Source organism: Lissotriton vulgaris, chromosome 4_1 (genome assembly GCF_964263255.1).
Source record: "Lissotriton vulgaris chromosome 4_1, aLisVul1.2, whole genome shotgun sequence".
Taxonomy (NCBI): Eukaryota; Metazoa; Chordata; class Amphibia; order Caudata; family Salamandridae; genus Lissotriton; species Lissotriton vulgaris.
The window spans coordinates 1,118,009,391-1,118,030,849 of NC_141691.1; the positions used below are offsets into that span (position 1 = coordinate 1,118,009,391).

Here is a 21,459-nt window from a genome sequence, read left to right on the forward strand (position 1 = left end):
AGAGGTAGGGAGAGAGAGAGAGAGGTAGAGAGAGGTGTAGAGAGGTAGGGGTAGAGAGGGGTAGAGAGAGAGGTAGAGGTAGAGAGAGAGCAGTAGAGAGAGAGAGAGAGAGAGGTAGAGAGGTAGAGGTCGAGAGAGAGAGAGCGAGAGGGAGTGGTAGAGAGAGAGAGGTAGAGAGAGATAGGTAGAGAGAAGAAGAGAGAGAGGTAGAGGTAGGGAGAGAGAGGTAGAGGTAGGGAGAGAGAGCTAGAGGTAGGGAGAGAGCGAGGTAGGGAGAGAGAGGTAGAGAGAGAGAGGTAGAGCGAGAGGTAGAGAGAGGTAGAGGTAGAGAGGTAGAGAGAGAGAGGTAGAGGGAGAGAGAGGTAGAGAGAGAGGTAGAGGTAGAGAGCGGTAGAGAGAGAGAGGTAGAGGTAGAGAGGTAGTGGTAGAGAGGGAGAGAGAGAGAGAGGTGGAGAGAGAGAGAGGTGTAGAGAGAGGTAGAGTGAGAGGTAGAGGGAGGCGGAGAGAGAGGTAGAGAGAGAGAGGTAGAGGTAGGGAGAGAGAGAGGCAGAGAGAGAAAGAGGGGTAGAGAGAGAGAGAGAGAGAGAGAGAGGTAGAGAGAGAGAGAGAGGGAGCAGTAGAGAGAGAGAGAGAGAGAGGTAGAGAGAGACGTACAGGTAGAGAGAGAGAGAGAGAGAGAGAGAGAGAGAGGTAGAGAGAGAGAGGTAGAGTAATAGAGGCACAGAGAGAGGTAGAGTAATAGAGGTACAGAGAGAGGTAGAGGGAGAGAGGGAGAGAGTTAGAGGTAGGGGTAGAGAGGTAGAGGTAGAGAGAGAGTGGTAGAGGGAGAGGTAGAGAGGGAGAGAGAGAGGTAGAGAGAGAGAGAGAGAGGTAGAGAGGGAGAGGAAGAGGGAGAGGAAGAGAGAGAGAGGTAGAGAGAGAAGTAGAGAGGGGTAGAGAGGTAGAGAGAGGGTTAGAGAGAGCGGTAGAGAGAGAGGTAGAGAGAGAGAGGTAGAGAGAGGGGTAGAGAGAGAGGTAGAGAGAGAGGTAGAGTGAGTGAGAGAGGTAGAGGTAGGGAGAGAGAGAGAGAGGTAGAGAGAGGTGTAGAGAGGTAGGGGTAGAGAGGGGTAGAGAGAGAGGTAGAGGTAGAGAGAGAGCAGTAGAGAGAGAGAGAGAGAGAGGTAGAGAGGTAGAGGTCGAGAGAGAGAGAGCGAGAGGGAGTGGTAGAGAGAGAGAGGTAGAGAGAGATAGGTAGAGAGAAGAAGAGAGAGAGGTAGAGGTAGGGAGAGAGAGGTAGAGGTAGGGAGAGAGAGCTAGAGGTAGAGGTAGGGAGAGAGAGAGGTAGGGAGAGAGAGGTAGAGAGAGAGAGGTAGAGCGAGAGGTAGAGAGAGAGGTAGAGGTAGAGAGGTAGAGAGAGAGAGGTAGAGGGAGAGAGAGGTAGAGAGAGAGGTAGAGGTAGAGAGCTGTAGAGAGAGAGAGGTAGAGAGGTAGTGGTAGAGAGGGAGAGAGAGAGAGAGGTGGAGAGAGAGAGAGGTGTAGAGAGAGGTGTAGAGAGAAGTGTAGAGAGGTAGGTAGAGGTAGAGGTAAAGAGATACATAGAGAGAGAGAGAGACATAGAGAGAGAGGTAGAGAGAGGCAGAGAGAGAGGTAGAGAGAGAGAGGGGTAGAGAGAGAGAGAGGTAGAGGTAGAGAGGTAGTGGTAGAGAGGTAGAGAGAGAGAGGTGGAGAGAGAGAGGTAGAGAGAGGTGGAGAGAGAGAGAGGTAGAGAGAGAGAGAGAGAGAGAGAGATAGAGAGGGAGAGGTAGGGAGAGAGAGGTGGAGAGAGAGAGAGGTAGAGAGAGAGGTAGAGGTAGAGTGGTAGAGAGAGAGGTTGAGAGAGAGGTAGAGGGAGTGAGAGGTAGAGAGAGAGAGGTAGAGAGAGATAGAGAGGGAGAGGTAGAGAGAGAGAGGTGGAGAGAGAGAGGTAGAGAGAGAGGTAGAGGTAGAGTGGTAGAGAGAGAGGTTGAGAGAGAGGTAGAGGGAGTGAGAGGTAGAGAGAGAGAGAGGTAGAGAGAGAGAGGTAGAGAGAGAGAGGTAGAGAGAGAGGTATAGGTAGAGAGGTAGTGGTAGAGAGGTAGAGAGAGAGAGGTGGAGAGAGAGAGGTAGAGAGGTGGAGAGAGAGAGGTAGAGAGAGAGAGGTAGAGAGAGAGGTAGAGAGAGAGAAAGGTAGAGAGGGAGAGGTGGAGAGAGAGAGGTAGAGAGAGAGAGGTAGAGAGGGAGAGGTAGAGAGAGAGAGGTAGAGAGGGAGAGGTAGAGAGAGGGAGAGGTAGAGAGAGAGAGAGGTAGAGAGAGAGAGGTAGAGGTAGAGAGAGAGAGGTAGAGAGAGACGGAGGTAGAGAGAGACAGAGGTAGAGGTAGAGAGAGAGAGAGAGGTAGAGAGGTGTAGAGAGAGGTGTAGAGAGGTAGGTAGAGGTAGAGGTAAAGAGAGACATAGAGAGAGAGAGACGTAGAGAGAGAGGTAGAGAGAGGTAGAGAGAGAGAGGTGGAGAGGTAGCGAGAGAGGTAGAGCGAGAGGTAGAGAGAGAGGTAGAGTGGTAGAGAGAAAGGTTGAGAGAGAGGTAGAGGGAGTGAGAGGTAGAGAGAGAGAGGTAGAGGTAGAGAGAGAGAGAGGTAGAGAGAGATAGAGAGAGAGGTATAGGTAGAGAGGTAGTGGTATGGAGGTAGAGAGAGAGAGAGAGGTGGAGAGAGAGAGGTAGAGAGAGAGAGGTAGAGAGAGAGAGGTAGAGAGAGAGGTAGAGAGAGAGAAAGGTGGAGAGAGAGAGGTAGAGAGGGAGAGATAGAGAGAGGGAGAGATAGAGAGAGGGAGAGGTAGAGAGGTAGTGGTAGAGAGGTAGCGAGAGAGAGGTGGAGAGAGAGAGGTAGAGAGAGAGAGGTAGAGAGAGAGAAAGGTGGAGATAGAGAGGGAGAGGTAGAGAGAGGGAGAGGTAGCGAGAGGGAGAGGTAGAGAGAGAGAGGTAGAGAGAGAGAGAGGTAGAGAGAGACAGAGGTAGAGAGAGAGAGAGAGAGAGAGATAGCGAGAGGTAGAGAGGTGTAGAGAGAGGTGTAGAGAGGTAGGTAGAGGTAAAGAGAGACATAGAGAGAGAGAGACGTAGAGAGAGAGATAGAGAGAGGTAGAGAGGTAGAGAGAGGTAGGGTAGAGAGAGTGAGAGATGGAGAGAGAGAGGTGGAGAGAGAGAGGTAGAGAGGTAGATTGGAGATCCTAGCATTTCCAGAGCATTAAAGGCACTACTCATTTGTAGCGTCATTCCTTTCACTGCACTTCCTGCTTTATCTAAATAACTAGGGCCCTCAAATACAAAGGGATTTTGTGGTCATAAAGCTTACAATTTGCAGCATCACAGTGGTTGCTGCTGCAAAACCCCTTTTTGGAGTTGTGTATAAGCTTCATGATTGACAAAAGGGGTTCTGCATCTTACTCCATATTGGACTTTGGAGGGGCAATGAAAAGGGCGCTATCTTCAAATTCCAATTTACAAGGACATGTATCAATGGTTTTCAAACGCAATGGCAATCACAAACCATTGATCTGATGCCAACACTGAACTGCAGTTGGTACATGATTCAGAAAAGAAAAGTTGTCTCTGTGGGACAGCTTTCCCTTCGGGAATCATGTCAGGTGACAAGGAGTACAGACAGTGGCCAGGGGCTACACTCCATGCTGCAATGAACATGAGGGACTGCCCCTTTGGAGCTCAAGGCGTAAACTCTTTAATCCATCTCATATGCAGACCCTTCTGTAATACTAGTGCTTATGGTGCAAAAAACAGGCATATTGTGTGTAGTGCAGACACTTCTGTTCAGTTTTAACTCTTTTTCAGTTGTCAACAAAATATTTTAATTCATATTTTGGTTTCCATTGTTAACTGTTTTTTAATATACCCTTCATTTTATTTTAGAAATAATGGATATATTAAAAAACGTATAACAACAGTTAACAAAGGAAACCAAAATATGAATTAAAATATTTTGTTGACAGCTGAAAAAGAGTTAAAACTGATTATTACCATGGAAAAGAAATTGATGAAACTTTAATGTTTGCTGAAAAGTGCACACATCCATCGGAACAGAAGTGTCTGCACCACACACAATATGGTATACGAAAGGGCGCCTAAAGAGTAGGTACCAGGATGTAGTAGTACCAACAAAAGAAAGGAATATAGCTTGAGTACGAATAAATCACGAGTGCACAGAAGGACTTTCCAATTGATCTTGCAAAAAACAGGCAGACACACTCATTGCATCTCTGGGCGAATTGTGTAATTCGGTGCCGGCGTTAATGAGGCTTTGATGGTTTTCACCCCTTCCTAGGGCCCCTGGCTGCAGCTCCATTCTTCCTTAGCTTGAAAAATGTGCCCCCCTCCCCGAAATTTGACTCTAGGTGTGCCTCTGCTTCAAGCTGTGGGAGCAGCCAGGCCCGGACCTTCTTTTTTGCCCATCAGCAGCAGTTTTCCCGCTCATCAAGCAGGACCGTCATTGCAAGCGCTTTCTCACTCTTTTAAAATTGACGGCCCTGCAGACAAACACCACTGTGGGGGCTGTCAATAGTGACGGACTGGTGTTCCAGGGGGGGGCAAGTGCCCCCCCTTGCCCCCCCTGCGGACGCCCATGGATCCACCCTTGGATCCACCTGGAAATCTTCCTCCTGGTCGCCTGCAGCATCTTTGTGTAGCTCTCCATAGGATTCGACAACGAAACCCGACACGAAAGAACACCTATGCACCCGGCTTCCCTCTGTGAGGTAACTCGAGTACTCCGGTGCTCCCATGGGTAACAACTATCCAAGTGTCCTAGTTTAACTGGGTTTTCCCGTAGTTCATCTGGAAGTGTCCGAAATCAACTACTTTGGAACTTTTACGTTCCCATTGAAAGTCCATGGTAACTCACGTGTGTGTTTAGACACTGCACACACATCCTGTGGGACTCCTACTTCCTAACCTTTGGCTGTTCAGTGTAGCCCCAGCAATTTCATATGCCCTAGGCCTTCTCACCTTTCCTGAAGTGGTTCTTATACCACTTACTTAGTATATGGTTTGTGAGGCCCCTAGGGCAGAATTGTATTTTTGCAACTTATAGTATGCTTATTGAGTAACTTGTGCTGTATCTCAAACTCTGACCTCATAAAGAGTGCAGAGGGGTTGTGTTAGTAATAAATACATATATATTTTATATATACCTTGTGTGGTGTCCTTTCATTTGTTATTCAAGGGGTTATTATTGGTGAAACAATTGGCTTCACATGTTCTCTGAAGCTTTAGCCTAAGACTGCTTTGTCCATGCTACCACTAGGATAGCTGGCCTATAAGGTTGACTTTACAGCCATCACCATAAGGGTTGTTTTGACTAATACAGGGTGCCCACTAGAATAGTGGACATCACATCTCAGGCCAACTTCTCATACTTACACAATAGAGTAATTAAACAGATCAATCAACAATTGGGTTTTCATGCTCATTGATGACCAGTCACCAGCGGCCTTAAATTGGGTCTGGCTAACAGAATGCTCCATTTAAAGTGAGGGATACCCCGTCCACTGTACTACAAGGGCCATAGACTATGCTGCATTTGTAATGCTTGGATGTGGCAATTACCACGTTTGTAACAGAGTATTCTGCCCGCCAAATTCTGAATAAGGCCTCAAGATTGTTAGTGCGTCTCCCTGGTATAAGTGGCAATGAACGGTCAAATAATTAATTCACACTGTCCAGGTGCTACCCAAATAAATACACAAATGCATTTTGGCACATTAGCTAAAGACAAATGTTGAATACCATATCTGAAAGAAGACACATTAACTCACCTTTATCTTAGTTGCTTGCCAGACCTTTCTAGTGGAAGGTACCAATGCAGAGGCAAGTTTGCAGACCTCACTTGGAAAACCTCTTTGCTCACAAAAGTATCCTTCTGCTATTGTCCTGAAGATCTTATCAATGGAGGAGTTTGAAGGGAGAGTGCAGTTAAACACAGTAAACTGTCTCTTCAATCGCTGTGGAATATCATTTCGTCCACCACCAGGATGAATCATGGCTGCTGCAAATTGGATGTCAACCACGTTGGTGAATTCTCCAGGCTTCTCCAAGTTATAGAAGCCTTTCTGCTCCATTAGCTGTCTTACAATCTCATTGGTAATCTAGAAGAAAGAAATGCATTCTGTGAATGATGTCTAGTAGTGGACATAAGTTCTGGTTCTCAATGTTTTTTTCCCATGAGTAGAGGCAGCCTACTTCTAAATGTTTATGAGTTAATCAAATCAGCTACAGAGCAAACACTGGCAAATATAATAGGTCTGCATTGACTCCAGCCTTTTGGGTTGATCAGTGCTCAATTGTTTTTTTGTTTTTTTTGCAAAACTGTATTTTTGGGCAAATTGTCAATCTACAAAAAACACTGGCTAAAAGTAAAAACCATTTTTGTCTCAAAAGCATACATTGGCATAGTGGTTCCTGGGACTTCGATCCCCAGCCCACTTTGTGTGTTGACTTGCTCCTTGTGAAAGGACAGAAAACAGTCACTCGCATTGAGGTTAGCTACTGACTAATGTGGACAAAACCACTAACCCAAGCTGTATGCTGTTGTGGGGGGGAGGAATACAAATGTGAATAACACAATAACAGATGAAAAGATGAAGAAGGCTGGCTAAAATCCTCTTTGATTAATATATTATACATATACTATTTGTTAAATCAAAAGGTCTTAGCTAATGCCAAACCTAAAAATCAATGCAAATCAGGCCCAAGATTTAGTTATTGTTTCTATATGAAGATTCTGAATATTGCTATACACACATTCCCAGTTTTACAAAGTGCAGAAGTGTTGGACGTGGCCCTTTCTGCACGGTCATTCCCAAACATTTTTTCTTCTTCCTCCTGTTTTCTGAATCTCATCATCATCATTAAACTTTATTCGGTTTTTACAGTTAAAACTATAAAAGTCAGACAGACATCAATAAAAACTCCAACAAATATGCAACAGAGAGTACAATAAGACCATTATGGGACCATAATTACAGAGTTAACAATGTGAATCCCACTGTCAAGGTTCATCACAACTGAACCTAAGCCTGATAGTGGCCCTTAGAAAACTAAGCATGTACAATACTGAATCACTTCAAAGAAGTTGTAAAAAGATGAAAGCAGGTTTGACCCTCTTAAAACATGCTTTTTTGAGAATGGGAATATTAAAAGACTTACTGGAAACCTCATTAACAACTACAAAACATAGTGCACTGTGTAGACTGTTCGTCGCAGCCACAGGGTGTGAGACACTGCCCTCTGTGAGTGCAGCGCGGTTTGACCGAACGGTAATGAAAAAGATCAAGCCGAAATTTGGTCAGTAAAAAGCAATCATGATTACTTTTGACCCATAAAAATAGGGTTCAATAGTTGGCACAGATTTCAATACAATGTACCCGCATGCGCTGGGCTTTGTCAACTCAACTTCCTCTCTATCTCAAGTACGCCTTTTATAGAAACACGCTTTCAGCCAAGTTAGATCCCTCCTACAGATCGTTTGTAGGTTGCCAAATAGGTCTGCCCTTCCTAAGCTGCAAAGACATTCTCTAACATACTTTATCCAACAAATAAGATTAACCTAATCAAGGATAAGACATTCCCTTAGAATGTCCTTGCTAAGGGCATTGTCTTTTTTAATCCAAATCTTCATCACCAAAGCTAGGGGACAGAAATCCAGCTAGTCTTAGAGAAAGGCCATCCCCAATTCTTCATGCACAACATAAGATGGGATGCTCTGCGGTAGAGAGAGTACCCGTCTCAAGAAAGTATTTTTGACAATTTGCAGTGCTTCCTGCCCAGTATAACCCCATATCTCGCTTCCATAAATGATCTTCGAGATATATTTGGCTTCATAGATCTGCAAAAGAGTCCCAATCAGTTCGCCACCCACTCTAGAAGCAAAATTGAAAACAGCAGCGGTCACTCTAGCCAGGTACCCTTTCTGACAACTGATCAGGGCATCAATAAACATGACTCCCAGAGATGAAAAAGCATTTTGTCTTAGGAATTGGCGTGGTTCCTAACTTAAAAATATAGGGCTAAGCTGTACATGGTCCCACCTGCATTACAAACGATTTACTGTGGTTAACCAACAGGTCCAGGTCCTCCATTTCTAAACCTATTTTTGTTGGCTTTTAGGTTTCTGTACAGTGTACTATTTCTACCAGTTCTACCAGTGCTAAGGTGTTTTATCCCATAAAGGTGGAACAATTAGCTTACACCCATTTGGCACATTTCATTTAGTTGTAGGTCCCTAGTAAAGTGCCACTACCTGTAACCAAGGGCCTGTAAATTAAATGCTACTAGTAGCCCTGCAGCAGTGATTGTGCCACCCACTTAATTAGCTCTATAAACATGTCTCAGGCCTGCCTTTGCAACCTGTGAGTGCAGTGTAAACTTCTATTTTGACCTGGCAAACAAAAATGTTGCTAGATTTGAACTTTCCTTTTTAATACACATAAAGCACCACTAGAATAGGCCCTTAACAGCACATAGGGCATCTTGCAGTGTATTTAAATATTTGGACATGTACTTTTAACTTTTACATGTCTTGGCAGTCAAAAACTCCTACATGTGTATTTCACTACTGCAAGGCCTGTCTCTCTCACATGAAAATAGCTCTTTTAGAAAGTTTCCATTTTTTTGTCCTAAACATTTGGTGACAGAAGCCTGCATCCTGGCTCACATGACTAGGTGTAGCTGGCAGATGGTCTTTGTCTATTGCTCCCAGGCAATGATTCAAAGGGAGAGTAAGTTTTGGCAGAATTTATAACGTGGAGCTCTTTCATCAGAATAGCACTACATCAATAAAAGGCTGTTTCACCTTACTCCGTTTTAGATTTCTGCACCATGCTTATGTAGTTTCGATGAAACTGCATTATATTGATCTTACTTTATATGCCAGGTGTGGAATAAGGCAGATCCCCGTCTGCATTTTCTTCCTTATCCAAGAAAGGGATGGCACCAGAGGCCAGCTGAAGTACTGCACACGTGCACTAATCAATGAGATGCTGGAAGGCGATTAACCAACGTATTTCATAATCGGAGGCAATGTACAAAACTGGTCAAGAATGCAAGTTGACCAAGACTGGAGCTTAGCATTGTTATGAAATCAGAACATTTATGTAAAGTGGAAGGGAGTATTTGATCTCAAAACTGAAGCAAAGATGTTTATAACTAAATATGCTTTAATTATGACCTTTCATTAGGTGAAACCTGAGCTGAGCACAGCATAGAGACACATTTACATGTATGCTTGGGGTTTGATGCTCAAGGGTTGAAGGTTTTTCCTTTGGAGAAGGCAGCAAATGTATATTTTAGGTGCATTTGCTGGCTGAGAATTTTAAATGACTCCACATGCTTGTGTTTAGTGGAGCACTGCGTTTGCTCGACATTATCCCTTGTCGTAGCACAAAAGATACACTGCCTTATGAGGCAGTCTACTCCTTGATTTCCAAGCTGATCAAACAAGCTCAGGTTATTGTTTGTAGGTGTGTGCATGTACCTCAGAATGCTTTCCAAACAATAGAAAACCCAGGGACTGTTGGAATGTTTTTGGAAATGGCTTACAGTGCTAAATCCACATTCTGTTACCTCCCTTAGTAAAACTGCACGTTAAAACAGACACAATCCGAATACACACTCTCTGGGGAAGGAAGACTATGAAGACCAGAGAATTCCTAAGACAGGTGCTAACCCACGAGCAAGAAGCATCAGGAGCTAGAAGAGAATTTATTCAGCCATGTAGGTGTTTGGTATAGCACCAGCATGTTGCCTTAATCCAGACATCTCTCAGCAGGAGATCTGCATCCGTTATTCAGATGTTGCACGCAATGCATGGTGGAGTGTATCACCAATTATTGTGTCAAATGTCACACATTATGGGGCACAGTGCCGTAAGGAGTTGGGCCTACAATAGTCCATGAAACCACAGAACGACTCAGCTTTAATGTTGAAAGTCTGTGAAGCACTCACATGAATATAGGATCTGTGACCATTGTGAATCTAGACTGATTTCCCCTCAGGTTTGAACTGCCTGAATTTAGCTCAAAGGATAGATCAAAATTGATAAAGCAGAAGGTCTTGGGATAGCAGAAGACCTGAGCCAGTTTCTTTAGATAATCAGACATATTTCTCCTATATGTTCTGTGCATATTGTGATTCACCTGACATTTAGCTTTCAGGAACAGGGCAATATGAGTGCATCCAGGGGGTGCTCTTTATAGAGTTCCTATAAAAGATAGGGTCTATTTCATATGGCTTTACATTCTACATTAAGGGAGATATTTAAATACATCTATGCAAAGATCCTTCAAGAACCTGACTACCTGGGGTGGGGGGGGTTAGTGTATCTCTGCACCTTCAGAATATACATTTGGCATGCCTGTCTTGCCTATTTGTGGCGGGAAACTAACCCTCACATTAAGGACCAGCATCAAATTCTTTCTCTTCTAAATCCCACTTTCGCTCTTAAACCTGGGGGTTTCCTTTGCTGGAAAGTGTCCATTGATAAGTTGTGACAGTGTTCAATGGGAAGTAATTTATTTATTCTTCCATGACTATCAGGATTTGGAACTTCATTCTTTCCTCTACTGGAAGCCAGTGAGAAGATCGCAGAGCTAAATGTTGATAGTCAGTTTTATGCTGAGTTTCTTTTGGGGAGTCAGATGTGTGGATCCTAATAAGAACCATTTAAAGAAGATATTCGGTTTGAATTAGACTAAATAGTCTTCTCAGGCTTGGTATTAGCAAGAGTTAGCACTGAGGGGGACGAAATCAATACACGTGGCTGACTTGGACATGTGAGGTTCATTAGCTTATATGCTTTATTGGTGTCAATGGCACAACTCTTACTCTGTTCTGAGCCCTTCTCATCAAATGATGCAGGCTTCCTCATCGCCGGTTTCACTATACACCTTTTCCAGCCTTGAGCAATGTCAACCAGTGCTCCAACACTAACTTCTACTTTTGTTTAATATTTACATTTAGCCTAGAGACACTCAAGCAGTCCTTCAGTTTCAATGGATACTGTTGCACAGAGGACACCCAAATGTTAATGTAGTTTGACAAGAATCCCTCAACTGTCATGGCCTTCTTTGGTGAGTTTAGGATGCACAACATACTTAACTTAAATGCTGACAAGATTGAACTCTAGCCGCTAAGCAGTGTGGGCTCTTTTGGTCTGGTCTTAGAAATGGGTATATCGCATTCTCTCACTTAGGTTGTCAGAAATATCATTGTTAAGCTTGACAAAGGAACTCACTTTGTCGGACCTGGTCAACACTAGTGTCCTCCAGATTCTTTTACCATCAAGTTCTAAAAAACATCTTCCCATCCATTTCAGCAGTAATCCACGGCCTGGTGGACAGTGTACTAACTTAATCTGAGATGTAATGGCTTCTACCTTGGCATACCTGCCTCTCACCTAAAAGCTCCAGCACATGCACATTTTGACAGTAAAGCTGGTCTCAAGCCTGAACAAATTCAACTCTACTATATTCTTGGTTACAAAGGCCATTGAATTTAGAGCTTTATGCCTAGCCCATTGCTTTGCGCACTAGCAAGACCCTCCTTTCTAGCAGACAAACTCCACCTCGCCACTTCCATACACTTCCATCAGCTTCTAAATTTTTCTGTCAGTTTAGGCACTCCCATATGGATGGTTGCTCCTCAGTTTTGGCACCAAAACTCTGGAATGTCCTTCCTATATTCATCAATGATGTTGACAACCACACCCTTTTTTAGGAAAGCACTAAAAATAGCACCATCTACCTCTGTATGAGTACTTTAGAAGACTAGCTTTATTCCTTCAGTGATTCAATCGCACTTGCATTAATTCATTCAATCACTATTTGGGGAGTTGCATTGTCAAAAAGGCACTGATGTGTGGTATGAAGGAAAGAAATTATTTGAACATGGTCCCACGATGTTCACTTCATTTGCTAGTGACGAGACTTTATCATCTCTTGAGACCATTTAGACGTTATGTGATCATTTAGGAAAGTTGTAGAGCAAGAGGGCATTAGAAAGTCAGATGTTTTAACTTGTTCCTACATACTTGAAAGAGGCCCCCTCGGCCTTTGATTTGGCTTTTAGATTCGTCAAGGTACTTTCGAATCATATTTTATTACTATGCTGTGAAAGAATTAGAGGAGATCTTCAGAATACTGACAAGTAGTAGAGTGCATATTCCTGGTTAATTGATTTTACAGCAAAATAAGGAAAATGAATCCATTTGGTTAGCTGTATTCCGGAGTAGCGTCCCGTAGATGGCTTTTGTGGATGTCGGCAATGATGTAAGCGATGGTCCCACTCTATTACCCTAAACCAAACAGTGAGTGTTCTCTCAGTTGAAATCATAGTTTTCTATCTATAACCTGAAATTTGGGGTTGAGTGAGATGAACGTGAAAATATGCCTGTAGGAGTGTGTGTGTGTGTGTGTGCACACATTTGTGTGGTGTGTGTGTGCACACATTTGTGTAGTGCGTGTAAACAAGCATAGTTATAGTAGTGCTCTTTTTTTTATATAGTGCTTTCCATATTCCTTGCGAGGCTTAAAGCACTCCTGAGAGCTGAGCAAGTGGCTACTCTGAAGGTATGGTTAAGTAGCACTTCATAAGTATGCATGAAGTGCGGCAGAGCTCGATTTCCTCGATACCTCTCAGGTGAATAATATAATGTCTTGTTTGCAGGTTGTCCTATGTAAGGGTAAGCCAAGGGGCACCTCATGAGGTTGGGAACAGTGGTGTTGCGTATCTACAGAACACATAAACATAAGCAGTGCCGACAAGTATAGGCTATAGACACAGCCAGGCGTGCCGGAACTACACTATGTATGTAGATATTGCCATCTATTGGTTGCCTTATTGCTGCCTGTATGTTCCACAGATCATCCTGTTACCACCCACATAGATGAAGTACAGAGTCAAGGGGCCTGCAATAATTTTCTCCTACACACAGAATTGCCATAGACTTAGTAACCTGGGACAATAGATAGACCATATTGCAACGCCTGAGGTTTATTCGATATGGGATGCTATTTGGTCGTCTACAGGTTGGGAAATGTTTTGGGGACAAGCCAAGTTTGTTTTGCCAGCTCAATTCCCTTAAAGTGATGTCGGTTTTCCTGAGCGGAAACATGGACTTATGGCGTGATGAAAGATGAGGAGATGAAACTCATGGTTGTTAGTCACAGGCATGAACAGATCCTCTTTCCAAGGGCAGTTGTCCTCATACTGGTCTCTAGGTTCACCTTGACAGCCACAGCATGCGCATGCATCCAGGCATCTCTGTGGAGATATACCTTTGAGGACCCTGTTCATATTTGGGAAATGTGAGAAGGGCTTGTGTTACTTGCACCTTGGAGGGATGGCGCAAGCTGTTGGCGCTTGAATTTACTACATTTTCTAGCTTTCACTATTTTTAAATCTCTGAATGTTTACATTCTCTGAAAGTTCTCGCGTTCCTCTGGGAGCTGCAAGCCGTGCACTAAATATAACACCTCCAGAAGAAGATTTAGAAGTCCCCAGGAGGTAGTAATATCCTCATTTCCTGTATATTTCCGCTCCTCATCTGTTCAGAGGGGCGGCACAGACAGTGCACCGCACCATTGATCCACGGAAGCGGAGCTGACATACAATACAGGGCATCATGCTTCTTGCAGGCATGCGAAATTAAGGCGAAAGTAAATGGGTTTCTAATTGCTGCACTTTGCATCCTGTTTATTCCCAGAGCTACAATGAGCAGGCTGTGTGGTTAATCCTGGCCGGCTGCCGCTCACATTTCATCTATGACCTTTGACCTTTTCTTGTCTGCTTTTGGTATGTCCTGAACACAGACACACATGTACATATTCTCTCTCACTCTTGGCAAGTGTTAACTTTTATCCTCATATGCGTCTTTTCTGCTGTGTCCACTAGTTCCTTTAAGGCAGTTGGAAATGTAGATTTTGGAAGTCAAAAGCGTGAAAGATGCTTTTCAGTCTCCGAATGCACTCTTTTTTCCTCTAGTCAAAAATATAAAGGACAAAATAAGATGCAAACAGGCACTCCAGCCTGGCAATATTACACCATGTCCTTCTTCTATTGTCCCACAGATGTGGTGCTTTTCCTTGGTGGACGGAAGCCTACAGGCGCCATACCTTCATAATATCGTGTGCATGTTGGCCAGGCGTTTGTAAGAATGCGATAGACCACAGGCAGCAATTCAGTGCTTAATTTGAAAAATATTAAGTGCCAGGGCTCTGACCAGGAGGCTACTGCAGTTTGCACCACCCATCGCTCTTGTCATCGCTGCCAAAACAACTACCAATCATCTCACTTGCACATAAATGTGACAGTTCAGATTATTCCAGGTCCCCAGAGCTAAAAGAATGGCTGGGGAGGCAAGTATTAGCAATTTTAATATTATATTGTATTCCTAAACTACCGTTGTTCTGCTCATCTCTAAATTAGACGTGCAGTGCCACCATGTGGTGGACTGTTCTAAGTATGGTGTTCACAATTAGGTCCTGGTGTCAAACACCGGAAACCAATTAAGTGCCTGTGCTTAGCACCGGAAAGCCCCGGCTTAAATTAGGCACTGGCTGCATTCAAAGCTAACCTGACTCTTTGCTCAGGACTCCATGGAAATACGCTCACGACTGCAAACACCTCAGACTCTGGGTGCTTAGCAACTGTTACATGGGGCAACTTGCAAGCTTTTACATCCGAGCCTTGAAAGTCATCTACGCTCTTCCCTTTGGAGCCGTGACCCCACACAAGTGGCATGTTGGCAATTTAAAAGCACTGAAATAACATCACACAACATACCAAAAACTACCATAAATCAGCATCCCATCCCACAACATAGCACTCCAAAAGAGATATTGTTTCTCCAATGGTATTGTATTGTATTGCAATTGCATTTAAGTAGCGCTTACTACCCCTGACGAGGCGTCAAAACGCTTTTTCGGCGAGTAGCACGCTACTCCGGGACCCATAGAGGATTAGTGTTGAATTAGTATAGTGAAACATGCAAGTGCATTTTAAGTGGTGGATAGGTTAGTCAGTTACTTGGATTTGGAATGATAGCAGAAGGATAGAAGAGGAAAAAAGGTTTGGTATTAATATTATATTGAGTGTTGCGGTACCTGGTCGCCCCATTCGTTGATCACAGGCATGTTGATATCGTCGACGAAGACCGTCATTTTCTTCCCAGCCGGGGGACCATAAGTGGTGCCCATTCTTTTATCGATGTAACTTTCAATGCTCCTTTGAAACATGTTGGGAAGAGTGGCAGACGAGAAGTTCAAGGATTTGGTTGCATGAAACTCAGGATCATATCTGCTTGCGTAACCCTGTGAAAACAAATAAAAGTGTTTAACGACTCTTGGCTAAACGCCAATGATCTTGGTTGACCAACAGTAAATGTAAGAGTGCGTGGCTCACAGCAGGCTAAAGGATTGCTGACTGGGGCTGACGGGGAAGCTAGGCTCTGATGTCTACTGTTTCTCTTCCTCTGCTGTGAGGCTGCTGGTAGCGACTCTCGGATATCTTACAAGAGAAGGGAGTCGGGGCTACAAAACACCCTTTACGTGTCCGCTGCCCTCCGATAACACATACACAGCTACATTTAGAGCTGGATTTGTTAAGCTTTTTACTCCTGCTTGAGGGGTGACTTACTTACAAATTTCCAAAAATAACTTGCTCCTACTCATAAAAAAATATAGATAGTGAGGACAGATCCCTTTTTGGGAACCAGGACTTATTTTTCATGGTCAGTCTTTGACCCACAGAAAACGAGAGAAGGGAGGAAAATACAAAAGTAAGAGAAAGACAGGAAAACAGTGACACAGGGAGAAAGCAGGGATGAAAAATAATCTGCAAAATTGAGATAAAGAGTCAGGCAGTGTAGAGCAGTGGTATAAAAGGGACATGTGTTGGAATCAAGATTACCTTAACATTTCCCAAGGCTGGCAGAGGACTCCTGGAAAAAGTTTTAGGCCTCTGCTCTATTTTTTATACAGGTTAAGAATTTCCAGAAAAGGCCAAACTGGGGCCACCAATACAAACCTTGATAACCAAAACCCCTCTGAGCTGCAGTGACCTCTTATTACCCTGAATAACCTTTCTAGAAAAGGGAAGGGATGACAACCAAAATACACCCACGACAACTTCTACTGTGGCACCCCCAAAACAAATGCTATTGTTGGATTACCAAGTCTCTCATACTATTCAATAAAGCAAAGCAACACCATTAAAACCATAGATTAGAAATGCATGAAAGTCTTTCTTTTCACCACTCAAACAGTAGAGGCAGTGTTATACATGGTTCCATGTGGTACAAAGGACCTTCGTACCTGCTTTTTAAGTCCTTCAGGGCACTTGTACTACAGAAGGGTCAAAGTAGCTTGTGCGGCCGCTTCAGTGCTATGGCTCTTGAGGCACCAAAGATGTGTTGGAGCAATAACAAAGGGCTGTTCCTTCATTTGCTTGGGGCCATGTAGATGAAGGAACTTTGTACCTGCAGCATATCACAGACACAGCACAAGGAGAAAAATGTGCCCGGAGGAACACTGACTGATCTACATTTGAGGTGGCGCACAGTCACCATCAAGGTTGAAACTACTGGTCGGAGGTCCAGGGTAAATAGTAGCCCCCACTCACCCCCTCTCCCCCCCTACCAAGGCGGGTGTAGTCAGGTTCGAGGCATGTGGGCTAATGAATTCATATCTGTGCATAGATCGCCGCCTAGTGCTGGGTCCGGATGATTTCACATTGTTGTCCTGGAAGAGTCTTCGAAGTATCACGAGATAGGTGGCTCCTCCCCTGGACTACAGTGCGCATGGGCATCGACTCCATCCCCAGATTGTTTTTTTCCGCCATTGGGTTCGGATGTGTTTCGGTTCCCTCTGTCGGAATCGATAGTTGTTTAACTTTCTTTGCTTGAGACCAAAAGGTCTTTAGGACTCGCGTCGGTATTGTCTATCGTTCGGGTTTGTTTGTTCATCGGCTCCGAACAATTGCTGCCCTTCCGCGTGCTGTCGGCGCGGACGGGCCTACACGACGCTCCAGACTACTTCACCATGGAACGAAGTCCATTTAAGAGGTGCCCAGTGTGTGCCTCAAAGTACCCGCACTTCGACGTGCACCCAGTGTGCAATAAGTGCTTGTCACCGGACCACGACGAGGCCAAGTGTATGGCCTGCTCCAAGTTGCGGTCGAAGAAGACTCTCAAGCTCCGCCGGGCCGCAAGACTGCAGGCCCAGAGTTCGGCACCCCCTCCGGCGAACATCTTCGAGGAGGATGTTGACGACGACAACATCCAAAATGTCTCGGACTCTAACCCGGCGTCGGAGGTCGAGGAACACTACGACGCGGAAGACGAGTAGTTCGAGGAAGTCGTCAAAGAGGTAGGGGACGACGACTGAGCCATTGCCACCGTAGAGGATAGCTCGGAGGAGGAGCTTCCTCACACTGACTCCGGGGCCAGCCACCATTATAAGGCCCAGGTCGAGGGATCGCCTTCGGGCCTTACCCAAGACCTCGATACCCGTCCCACGGCTCCGCCTTCCGGCCCGGCCACGGACATTGGTGCGACGCCACTCCCGGTGCAGAAACCGAAAGTGAAACCATCGGTGTCGACGCCACCCGTATCGAAACCGAAAGTGCAAGTCGCACTGGTTGGATCGAAGACTTCGGAGGCCTCGGCGCCGAAGAAATCCAAAATGGCCGTCGAGCTCAAGAGCCACGCCAAAATGGCCGACCCGAAGACTACGGTGTCGAAGCCGAAGGCGAAGACACCCGACGCGGCGGTGCCGGCGCCGAAGTTGGTCGACGCTCTGAAGAGTCGCGCCGACGCCAAGAAGCTCGATGACCAGAGGAAGGCCCCAAAGAAGCGGCAGGACGACCCCAAGTCTCTGGCTGCACCGCTTCCACTTGACAAGGCAAAGGGGGGAGCTGCGTCGGCTCCGAAGACTGCGGCCTTGGTTGCCGACCCCAACCAGGCTTCAGAGGACTCTCTCGAGCCGGTCCGTCCCTCCGCCTCGTTCACCAAGAAGGTTGTCGAGTCCCTTCAGCGTATTCGGGAAGGGGCAGCGGCGGAAAAGCCAAAGAACACTGTGCCGCCCAAGCCTCTACAGAAACCGGCGAAGGCGCAGACGCCAATTCTCTTCACGTTGCCGCCAAAGACGGCGCCGAAGGCTTTCACTGCGAAACCTGGGGCCGGAGTGCCCTTGCATTTGGCTTCAACGCCGAAGGCATCGTTGGTGGTTCCAAACCCGCGCCACCAACCGCTAGCGGAGGAGGAGCGTCGAGAGGTGATCATCGACGCCAACACAGGAAAGCTCTCTCTCCTTAAACGGAAAATCACCCCGGAGCCGGCGTTGGAGCATTTCCACATCCCACTTAAAAAGAAGTTGGACTCTGCGGGTACGTCTGCCCCTATGGAGCCTGCATCTCCACAAGATCAGGAACTCTCACCCACTCATTCTAATGCTGGGGAGGGTGATGGAGACGATGAGGATGAGTATGCTTATCCAGTTTACTCAGACCCAGAGGATGTCACTGAGCCATGGTCTGCCGGGGGCGACCCTGGGGACCCTCATTCGGGACACGAGCCACAGCTTTTTGCTGCAAAAACTTCCCCAACAGAAGACTCTGCGGCCTTCAACGCTCTAATTGAAAGAGCTGCAGCCAACCATGACGTCGACCTCCATGCAGACCAGTGGACGTCGATTTTCTTTTTGACACCTTTTCAGTGGCTGAAAAAACTGTGAAGACATTGCCAATGCTCAAAGGAGTGTTAAAACATGCGCCAGAGGTCTTCAAGGAGCCCACCCGGGCTAGAGTCATTAATCCTCGTATTGACAAGAAGTACAAGGCAGCGCCCACTGATCCAACGTATATCAAAGGACAGTTGCCACTTGACTCTTTGGTTGTCTCCAACGCACGTAAACGAGCCAACTCACAGACCACGGGTGATGCTCCTCTCCCAGACAAAGAATCAAAAGTGTTTGAGGCTTCAGGGAAACGTATTGCTGCGCAGGCAGCCAATATGTGGCACATATCCAACACGCAGGCGCTACTTGCACGCTATGACAGGGCACACTATGACACTCTAGAGTCCCTTCTGCAGCACTTACCAGATCAGTATAAAGAGGCAGCTGAAATGTTGATTCAGGAGGGGAATCTTATCACCAACGCCTCAATTAAGTGAGCTCTAGATGTGGCTGATACCGCCTCACGAGCGATAAACACTAGCGTTCTGCTGCGCCGACATGCATGGCTCAGAATATCAGGCTTTAAACCAGACATTCAAACTACCATTCTAAACCAAACTGTCAATCCAGACCACCTGTTTGGCCCAGAAGTGGATGCCACCCTCGAAAAAATGAAGAAAGACACTGACACTGCTAAATCTATGGGTGCCCTGCAGTCCCAGCAGTTTTGGGGTGGTTCCTTTCGCCGCTCCAATAACAGGGGCACCTCAAGGGGTCAAGCGTCTCAATCCACGCAATTCTATAAGAGTAACACCCAATCCTCATATACCAACAAGGGTCGGGGTGGATACCGTGGCAACAACGTCAAAGGCAGAGGACGTGGAAATAACAGCTCCGGGTCCTCCACAGCCAGCAAACAGTGACGCCTTGTCACTGCCCCCCGACCACGCAACACCGGTCGGGGGAAGACTCCAGCAGTTCCTGCCCGTGTGGAAGTCCATCACCACGGACAGGTGGGTCAGATCTCTTATCCAATACGGTTATTGTCTGGAGCTCACATCCACTCCACCCAACATTCCACCAAAAAGCCGTCCTATGTCCGGCGAGCACTTGCACTTGTTGCAGCAGGAAGTCAACGTCATGCTGCAAAAAGGGGCAATAGAGCTCGTTCCACTGCAAGAAAGGGGTACAGGGGTTTACTCTCTGTACTTTCTAATTCAAAAGAAGGACGGATCCCTCAGGCCCATCCTAGACCTCAGACCCCTCAACTTGTACATTCTGTCAGAACATTTCCATATGCTCACGTTGCAGCAGGTTCTCCCACTGCTTCGGCAAGGGGACTTCCTGGCAACTCTGGATCTCAAGGATGCATACTTTCACATTCCCCTGCATCCTTCACACCGAAAATATCTAAGGTTCACCATTCAAAACCAGCACTACCAGTTCAAGGTTCTGCCTTTTGGGGTCACCACAGCCCCCAGGGTCTTCACGAAGTGCCTAGCGACGGTGGCGGTGCATCTAAGACGTCAGAACATCCACGTCTACCCCTATCTGGACGACTGGCTCATTCAAGCAAAGTCGGAACGGCAGTGCGCCGACCACGTGTCCCACACCATTCACCTCCTGCACGATCTGGGGTTCTCACTGAATTACCCAAAATCCCATCTCCAGCCCGCCCACATACGGCAGTATCTGGGTGCGACAATAAACACTCTGGCGGCCACTGCGCAGCCAAATTCAGTGAGAGTCGCCAGAATTCAGTCGCTGATCCAAAGAATCAGGCCTCAACACTCGCTTCCAGCGAGAGTGTTCATGCAGTTGATAGGCATGATGGCCTCCTGCATCTCCATTGTCCCGCACGCGAGACTACATATGCGTCCGCTTCAGGCGTGCTTAGCACGTCAGTGGACTCAGGCTCACGGGCAACTGAAAGACCTAGTGTTGGTGAGCGGTCGGGCATACAACTCTCTGCATTGGTGGAATCCACAAAACCTTTGCAAGGGCCGACCGTTCCAGGAGCCTGTGCCACAGATTGTCCTGACGACGGACGCCTCTCTCCAGGGATGGGGAGCGCATGTACTCCAATACACAGTGCAGGGACTATGGACACTACAGCAGAAGAAGATGCACATCAATGTACTGGAACTGATGGCAATCTTCATGGCCTTAAAGGCATTCAAAGTACATCTGTGCAACAAGGTCATGTTGATCCGGACGGACAACATGACGGCCATGTACTACATTCAGAAACAGGGGGGCACACACTCTCCGCAGCTGTCTCATCTGGCTCAGAGCATGTGGAAGTGGGCCATTCAGAGGAACATTTTCCTCATGGCAGAACATCTCCCGGGCAAGGACAGTCAGATGGCGGACCTGCTCAGCAGGCACAGCCACCAAATGCACGAGTGGGAGATACATCCATCAGTACTCCAACCGTACTTCCAGAGGTGGGGTCATCCAGAGATAGACCTGTTCGCCACAAGGGAGAACGCAAAATGCCAAAGCTTCGCCGCCAGGTTCCCACACCCGCAATCGCAGGGCAATGCGATATGGATGAACTGGTCAGGCAGATTTGCGTACGCTTTTCCCCCAGCACCTCTGATACCGCTGGTGGCGCGCAAGCTCAGGCAGCACTCGATGACTCTCATCCTGGTTGCTCCAACGTGGGCTCGCCAACCATGGTACACCACGTTTCTGGAACTTTCCGTGGTACCGCATCAAAGGCTTCATCT

General features: G+C 46.3%; 1 protein-coding gene across 1 annotated transcript in view; it reads right to left on the bottom strand.

Annotated features, from left to right (window-relative positions):
• The window catches only part of LOC147722959 (dynein axonemal heavy chain 5-like), a 1,378,573-nt gene that overhangs the window by 734,568 nt on the left and 622,546 nt on the right, over window positions 1-21,459 (bottom strand). Inside the window, exons 52-53 of the mRNA XM_086965349.1 lie at window positions 15,158-15,364; window positions 5,816-6,145 (exon numbers count right to left, since the gene is read on the bottom strand). Of these exons, the coding sequence (XP_086821475.1) occupies window positions 5,816-6,145; window positions 15,158-15,364 (537 nt within the window). The remainder of the gene's footprint in view (window positions 1-5,815; window positions 6,146-15,157; window positions 15,365-21,459) is intronic.